The 9,046-nt window shown below is 43.7% G+C and overlaps 1 protein-coding gene across 5 annotated transcripts in view; it reads left to right on the top strand.

Moving 5' to 3' along the window:
* The window catches only part of Dmgdh (dimethylglycine dehydrogenase), an 85,420-nt gene that overhangs the window by 66,616 nt on the left and 9,758 nt on the right, over nucleotides 1–9,046 (top strand). For all 5 annotated transcript variants that reach the window (XR_003834667.1, XR_002379435.2, XM_021179821.2 and 2 more), the window contains exon 16: nucleotides 4,786–4,920. Coding sequence is in view for 3 of the 5 variants with exons in the window: in XM_021179821.2 (XP_021035480.1) it covers nucleotides 4,786–4,920 (135 nt within the window). In the remaining 2 variants the exon portion in view is untranslated. The remainder of the gene's footprint in view (nucleotides 1–4,785; nucleotides 4,921–9,046) is intronic.

Consider the following 9,046-nt stretch of genomic DNA (forward strand, 5'->3'; position numbering starts at 1 on the left):
CAGAATTCATATTTCACACAGGCATTGCTGCCTGTAGTGCTTTCCTGCATCCTGGTCACCATGTCGGCAGGTGTCTCCTGTCTGTCTGTACTCTGCCTAATATGTTAAGACATGAGTGGTTTCAGGACTAACTATGTTCTATGGGAAGAAGGAGTCCACATTCCTCCAGAAGCGGCCCTGAGGTCACAAGACCATGTTTGACAAAAGTGTCTGTCACACAACAGGGCTTCACAGATGAATCTGTCCATACCTGCTAGGAAATTCTTTTTGTTTGTTTGGGGTTTTTATTTTTTTGTGGAAGAGTATCTCACTGTGTAGCCCTGGCTGTTCTGGAACTCACGATGTAGACCAGGCTGGCCTCGAACTCACAGAGATCCACTTTCCTCTGCCTTCTGAGTGCTGGGATTAAAGGCTTGCGCCACTACACCTGGATCTGCTAGGAAATTCTTTAACAGCAGACCACCAAAAGCCTTCAAGATTGAAGCAATTTCTAGTCATGAAGTTGACTCAGGTTGGTTCCATGACAGGAGATAAGGAACAATTTCACCATGCCACCAGCATCCTGCAAGTCGCACACTGTAAGGTAGTATCCCCTCCTGTGTCTCGGTGTTTTTCACCCAATCAGAGGCTCTTTTACTTTATTTTCCACAGATGTTGTCTCTAGGAGGAGAAAGACTACGACTAACCCCATCATCTTTCATCTGTTGTAGACAGTTTTCTTTAAAAAAGAACAAAAGTTTTTGTCATTATAAAGGTCTTTTTTTTTTTTTACCCCCCTCTGTATTTGGAGACAGTTTAACTGTAGTGAACATTAGGCTACTATGACTTTAATTTTTTTTCAAAGATTTATTTATTATACCTAAGTACACTGTAGATGTCTTCAGATGCATCGAAGAGGATGTCAGATCTCATTATAGATGGTTGTGAGCCACCATGTGGTTGCTGGGATTTGAACTCAGGACCTCTAGGAGAGCAAGCGGTCAGTGCTCTTACCCGCTAAGCCATCTCCCCAGCCCGACTTTAATTTTATAACCTAGGTAGATGGGCCATAAAGTAATGGGAGATAATGAACATTTGAAAGCTTGAAATATTCTTTGTATCATTTATATGCCTAATATTCTTGTAAGAGGGAAATATATACATAAATATCTACAACACTCTTTTCTAAAAAGAAACATAGACTATAAATGCTTTTCCTTGCTATAATAAAATAGCCTGGCAAAGGTTTTAAGGGAGGATGGGTTCATTTAGGTTCATAGATTGAGGGAACAGAGTACCATAGAGGGCAAGGCATGCCAGGAGGAGTTGGGTCATGCAAGGGGAGGTTCTGGTACTAGGGTCTAGTTCCCTAATTGGTTCTTGATTTGTCAATAAGGAAAACTGGGAGTCAATTGCTGTGAGGAAGGTACAAGTGGGACTTCCAGGTCCCAAGAGGAGAAGGAGATGCAGGGAAGGAGATAAGGGGCTTTTTCTGCCATGCTTTGGAGGAAAAAGAGAGAGACAATCATGTAAGGCTTCAGGGAGAGCTAGGGCCTACGGCCTCTGCTGTGGGCAGGTGGCCAAAGATGTTTGGCCGGAGCTAATTGGAACAAGCCACTAAGTTTAGGGTGGAAGGAGAGATGGAGATAATAAATTGGTAAGGACACAAGTTTCAAGGCAGGAGATATTTGTGCCCAGCAATTGTGCCTAGCAGGCAAGTTAAGGTAACAAGGCTGAGTGTGTCTTTTTTTTTTTAATATTTTATTTATTTATTTATTTATTTATTTATTTATTTATTTATTATACGTAAGTACACTGTAGCTGTCTTCAGACACTCCAGAAGAGGGCGCCAGATCTCGTTACGGATGGTTGTGAGCCACCATGTGGTTGCTGGGATTAGAACTCTGGACCTTCGGAAGAGCAGTCGGGTGCTCTTATCCACTGAGCCACCTCACCAGCCCGAGTGTGTGTCTTTTATCCTTTATGGTTTCAAAAGGAAGCTATGTTAGGGCTGGTTGCAATCCATTCCCGAGCTAAGCCAGGTGGAACAAAGGGAGCCGGAAGGGACATAAAAGGCGGTTTTGTTTTGTTTTGTTTTTTGTTTGTTTGTTTGTTTGTTTTCCGAGACAGGGTTTCTCTGTGTAGCCCTGGCTGTCCTGGAACTCACTCTGTAGACCAGGCTGGCCTCAAGCTCAGAAATCTGCCTGCCTCTGCCTCCCAAGTGCTGGGATTAAAGGCGTGCCCAGCCTTGTTTTGTTTCTTAAAACTACATGCAACAGGGTCACATGGCACTGAGAGTACAGAAGCAGAGGAAGGGCCAGCAAGATGGCTCACTGGATAAAGGTGATTGCTACTGAACCTGAGTGCCTGAGTTTAATCCCTGAGAATTCACAGAGCAGAAGGAAAAAACTGACTCCCTGACCTCGTTCTCTGACTTCCACAGTACATGGTGGCACACAGCCACCTTCTCAGTCCTCCACAGCACATAGACAGGCTGACAAATATTAAAACAAAAATCTTTATAAAAGAAGTCAGGACAGAGGAGCTGCCAGTGCTTAGTCCTGGTCTCCTTTTGGTCCAGTCCGGGGCCAGAGCCTACAGAATGGAGCCGCCAACAGTTGAAATGGGCCTTCCTACCCCGGGGAGCCTAATCTAGATAATCCTGCACAGGCATATTCTGGGATCTGTCTAGGTGGTTCTAGATTCTGTCAAGTTGGAAATGCCCTGCACAGAAGATATTAAAGATGCTAATAGCATTGTGTGCAGGTATTATCACTGTTGTCATTGAGGACACTTCACTGACTTTGTGTTGTCTACGTTTTCCAGGTTCTACAGTAAGCATTGATCATATAGTATAGTATAGTAATATAATATATTATATGTGTATATATAATATTACATAATATATAATAACAAGATAATATATGATTACATTTATATTTATATAAATTTATAATATATACACTTATATATTACATTTATTAATTTATTTTGTGTGCACACACATATTTTTGGAGGTCAGAGGAAAACTTGAGGGAGTAAGTTTTCTCTTTCTATTGTGTGGGTTCTCACAAACTCAGGTCAGCAAGCTTGCTGGCAAGTGTCTTTACTCTCTGAGCCATCTCACCCGCTCCTAATCAGGAGACTTTTAAGCCTGTATAGTTAATTCTCTTATAGAACCTTTTTTAAAAAAATAAAAAATAAAAAAAACTATCTACAAATCCAAAGAACTCAAATTCTTTCTAAGATCTCCCCTCTCCCATTTCTCCTGTAGTAACTATCTCACGACCTGGTCTTTATTTATGTCTTCATGCTTTGGACTTAAAATTAAGCTGGTTTCACCATCTGGGCCATGCTGTGAAGGGAGAGAGAATTGGACTTGGGTCTTGTAGTATTTAAACCTTGCTAATGGAAGCCTTCTTCAGCATCCTGCACAGGCTGCAGCTTACATTTGCAGTCCTCATGAGAACCACACAGCGTTGTGGCTGCATCCAGGAAGCCGCCTTACACAGGAGTGATGGGGGAGCAGCAAGTGGAAGGGGTGTGAGGACATCTTCTGCTGACCCCCAGAGACCAGGGGCTTATTACACACAATTGTAATTACACACTATATACATCTTAAGTTCTGGCTGTGGAGGATATCTTTGAAATGGTCCGTTGTTCTCTTTTCAGTTGTTCAGTTTCCGAAGAAACTGTAGTCCGAGGTTGCTCCTTTGGGTCGGGGGTTTGTTATTGTTGTTGGTTTGATTTGACTTTTGTTTCCGATTCTGGTTAATCTGTGATAACAGAGTTTGAGGCTTTTGTTTTTATTGCATCTGTACCATCTTTCAGCAGAGCTATGCTGTGTGTATTGAATCCCCTCTTCATCCCATAAGACATGCTTATGTAGGCTGTTTATCTTCTCACCTGTGGCGTACGCCTATCTCCTGGGCAGTGTCCTTGCTCTTAGCCTCTGTGTTGTGAGTTTGCCTCACATTATCTCAGGTCCCCCGGCATTCTGGCTGGGAAGAGTTATCTTCTTCCTTTTATTATCTATTGTCCCCAGTGATCAGTTATTGCTCGTCTGTGTCACCTGCTCAGCTGTGGGGAATGTGACTAGCGAATGAAGGGAAAATCTTCAGATTGGAACAGGAGTGTCATCTGTCATGTGTCTTGGAAGAAGGAAGAAGCGGGTAAAGAACAAGGTCTTTGTTACAAACGCCCGCATCTGACTCGCTTCCTGAGCCCACAGCCTGGCATGACGCCTCACTTGGAGTCGAGCTCAATGTCCCACTCAGATGTCTCCTGAATGAACTAATGAGGGTAGCTCTATAGGTTAATACATCCCAGGGAATGTTACTCTGAAGGAGAGGGAAAATATAGCATGGGGGCAGGAATGGGCGTTCTTTTGGCATTGCGTGTTTAAAAAAAAAAGTCTATTTCTGATAAAATGCTTCCAATGGGTAGAAATTGAGACTCACTTTGTTCTGATAGCTGAATCTCCTGTCCAGACTCATTAGATATGGGGCCTGTTTTGTAACCCACCATCATGGTACCATGCCTCATGCTTTCCTGCTAAGGAGGAGGTTCTGGTAAAATTGTCAGCCCAAGTTATTACATTAAGTCTAACGTATTCCCAAGGAATAGATGGCTGGTACTGTCATTCGGGCACAAAAAAATATTTGTCTAGATGCTTGATCCAATCTGTATTTTTATTTAATGTGTAATTGGTGAGAAAATAGCAACGACGTATTTAAATGCTTGCCTCTCTAACCTTGTCATGGAGTCTGAGCTCCCATTCATCATCATTATCATGGATTCCTGCAGCCCGCCGACTTCATAGGGAAGCAAGCCCTGAAGCAGATTAAAGCCGAGGGGCTAAAGCGGAGACTGGTCTGCCTCACCTTGGCAACGGACGATGTGGATCCGGAGGGAAATGAAAGCATTTGGTACAAGGGCAAGGTGAGTACCAGGGCCACCACATCACCACAACAGACCTCCTCCATGCATTGCCAGGTGCTTTTTGTTTTGTTTTGTTTTGTTTTGTTTTGTTTGTTTTCTAATTTACTCACTTATTGAAAGGATGTCACACTTGATTTCTAAGCTGACATTAAAGAAATGCAAAGTAATTAACTGACGAGAAACCGAAATGCTGCACTTTTTTTTTCTTTTTGCAAGAAGAAAAATCTATGTGCATTAAAGATATATGTATAGCCAACAGTTTTTAAAAAATATTGGGAAGCAATATATTTTTATATCTGTGAATGTAAAAGATGGCTTTTATAAGGATTTGGTGATCTGATTTAATCTCTCAAGAATCTCTTTAAAAGATATGATTGGCATAACAACCACAAATCCAAGTGAAAACATATTGACAGAGGCTGTGGCTTAGAGGGTGATTTAACTTTGCATTGGTTTTTTGTTTTTTGTTGTTTTCTTTTTTTTTTTTTGTCTTTTGTTTCTTTTAACTATGATCAGAATACTTTATTTTATTTTTTATTAGATATTTTATTCATTTACATTTCAAATACTATCCCCTTTCCTAGTTTCCTCTCTGGAAGTTCCCTATTCCTTCCCCCTGCCCTGCTCCCCAACCCACCCACTCCTGCTTCCTTGCCCTGGCATTCCCCTGTACTGGGGTATATAATCTTCCCAAGACCAAGGGCCTCTCCTCCCATTGATGGCCAACTAGGCCATCCTCTGCTACATATGCAGCTAGAGACATGCTCCACTATGTTCCTAGCAGCCTTATTTATAATAGCCAGAAGCTGGAAAGAACCCAGATGTCCCTCAACAGAGGAGTGGATGGATACAGAAAATGTGGTACATTTACACAATGGAGTACTACTCAGCAATTAAAAACAATAAATTTATGAAATTCTTAGGCAAATGGATGGATCTGGAGGATATCATCCTGAGTAAGGTAACACAATCACAAAAGAACACATATGTACTCACTGATAAGAGGAGAAACTTAGAATACCTAAGATACAATTTGCAAAACACATGAAACTTAAGAAGAAGGAAGACCAAAGTGTGGATACTTTGTTCCTTCTTAGAATGGGGAACAAAATACCCATGGAAGGAGTTACAGAGACAAAGTTCAGAGCTGAGAGGGAAGGAAGGACCATCCAGAGTCTGCCCCACCCAGGGATCCATCCCATAAACAACCACCAAACCCAGACACCATTGTGTATGCCAACAAGATTTTGCTGACAGGACCCTGATATAGTTATCTCTCATGAGGCCCTGCCAGTGCCTGGCAAATGCAGAAGTGGATGCTCACAGTCATATATTGGATAGAACACAGGGCCCCCAATGAAGGAGCCAGAGAAAAGTACCCAAGGAGCTGAAGGGGTCTGGAACTGTATAGAAGGAACAACAATATGAACTAACTAACTAACTTGGCATTGTTAATGATGTCATTCTGGAAGTTCAGTATAACCAGGGTTAGTGGGATAGCCCATCCACAGGACCCCATTCCCTTCAACTTTCCTTTGCAAGGTTCAGTGTGGCTCAGCATTCAGATGTGATCTGGCTGCTGTGGGATGCTCAGTGAGGTGATGGAGGGAGCCCTGGCCCTTCATGGCTCTTCCTGTGTGGAGCAGGACCAGCTTCATTAATGCACAGGACTCTGAGATCCTGGACACATGGTTTTTCTCATCCATTACAGGGTCTCTAATGTTTGCTTTCATTTCCTCCATCTCTTCAGTGGTAGTGGCTGGAGAAGGGGAACCTGTGGCATCTGGTCAGAACCTCACTGAACTAAGGCACAAGCCTTTTGACATAGAGCTGATGCGGGTGACTTGCCCTACACACAAGAGTTTTTTTTTTTTTTCACATTTGCCCATTTAGTTTTACAGCATCCCTATTAGATGTATGTGACCATTTCTGTTGTAAATATGAGACTTTGGGGCTCAGAGAGATTGGGTAAATTCTTTGAGTTGCTAGTGATTGGTGATGAAGCCGAATTCAACCTACCTGAATTTGGGTTTGACCCTTGCCCTTTCCTGTAAAGAATGCTGACTAATCTAGTTTGTCCTCTTTCTGTCCTTGCTGGTGTACCCCTGAACTCACTCTATGCCACAGATCCCCATCTGGGCATGTTATCACACACAGTTAAGTGAAGCTAACAGGCTTTACCCAGACCTCCAGCTGCCCCCTGCCATACCAGGCTGCCCTCCACTTCCCTTCTTAGTCAGGGCTGGGCTCGCTCCTCATGGCTTTCCCCGCCTCCCTTCTTTTCTACCTCTGGCTCAGGCATGATTTCTTTGCCTTTCTAAAGGAGATTTATTTATATTATTGTATGTGCATGAATGTTTTGCCTGCCTGTATGTATATGTGTCATATGTATGCCTGATGGCTGCAGAAGTCAGAAAAGGGCTTTGGATCCCCTGGAAATGGAGTTACAGAGAGTTGTGGACCACCAAATGGGTGCTGAGAATCAAACCCAGGACCTCTGCAAGAGCAACAAGTGCTCTTAGCCACTGAGCCATCTCTCCATCTCTCGACTTAATTTCTCCTCCTCCTCTTCCTCCTCCTCCTCTGCCTCCTCCTTCTCCTCCTCCTCCTCCTCCTTCGTCTTCTTCTAATTGGATATTTTATTTACTTACATTTCTTTTCTTTTCCTTTTCTTTTTTGGTTTTTCTGAGACAGGGTTTCTCTGTATCACCCTGGCTATCCTGTAAATCACACTGTAGACCAAGCTGGCCTCGAACTCAAAAATCCTCCTGCCTCTGCCTCCCAAGTGCTGGGATTAAAGGCGTGCGCCACCACCACCCAGCTTACTTACATTTCAAATGTTCTCCCCTTTCCAGGTCTCCCCTTCAGAAATCCCCATCCCATCTCCCCTCCCCCTGCCTCTATGAGGGTGCTCCCTCACCCACCCACTCCCATCCTCCCATCCTGGCATTCCCCTACACTGGGGCACTGAACACCCTCAGTCCCAAGGGCCTCTTCTCCCACTGATGTCCAACAAGGCCATCCTCTGCCACATATGTGGCCAGTGCCATGTGTATTCTTTGGTTGTTGGTCCAGTCACTGGGAGCTCTAGGGGTCTTGCCTGTTGACTCTGTTGCTCCCTCCATGGGGCTGCAAAACCCCTCAGCTCCTTCAGTCCCTTATCTAACTCCTCAATAGGGGACCCCCCCCCCCCAAACTCAGTTCAATAGTTGGCTGCGAGCTTCTACTCATATTTGTCAGGCTCTGGCAGAGCCTCTCAGGAGACAGCCATATCAGGCTCCCGTCAGCAAGCACATCTTGGCATCCACAATAGTGTCTGGGTTTTGTGACTGTGTATGGGATGGATCCCCAGGTGGGGCAGTCTCTGGATGGCCTTTCCTTCCGTCTCTGATCCACACTTTGTCTCTATATTTCCTCTTGTGAGTATTTTGTTTACCCTTCTAAAAAGCACTGAAGCATTCACATTTTGGTCTTCCTTCTTCTTAGGCTTCATAATACAGATTCTTAGCTAGGAATTCTGGTAATCCCAGGATTCAATAAACCAAAGAAGGAGGCTTATCATGTTAAAGCCAGGCTGAGATATGCAGTGAATTTGAGGCCAGCCTTGGTTATGTAGCTGAGTTTACATCTTTTTCTCCCCCTGTGATTTAGAGACAGGGTCTCCTGTTAAACAGGCTGGTCTTGAACCCGTCCTGTAGCTGAGGATGGCCTTGAACTTCTGATCCTCCTTCCTTCCAAGTGCTGGCTAGTATTTCAGGAGCATGCCGCCACAACCCAGCTCTGTGCTGTGCTAGGCATGGAGCGCAGGGTTTTGTGCATGCTAGGCAGGTGCTCTCCTAATCGAGTCACATCCCCAACCCAGTTTGTCTTTCATCTTTCTTACCACATGCCAGATGCTAATAGAGTTCTAACCCAATTACAGGATCCTCCCTCTTGAATTTCCTCACATGACCCTGTCTCTTCTGGATGCTCAGTAGGACCATCATTTTTATCATGCTAAAGGTCCTCTTTCTTTCTTCTTCTTTAATCATCATTTAGATTGTCCTTTAAAAATGTTTTTAAAAGTTTGAATTGCCATACTAATTATGCATATTTTTGAGGGACAATGTGACATTTTAATGGTGGT

The sequence above is a fragment of the Mus caroli genome, chromosome 13 (assembly GCF_900094665.2).
Source record: "Mus caroli chromosome 13, CAROLI_EIJ_v1.1, whole genome shotgun sequence".
NCBI lineage: Eukaryota > Metazoa > Chordata > Mammalia > Rodentia > Muridae > Mus > Mus caroli.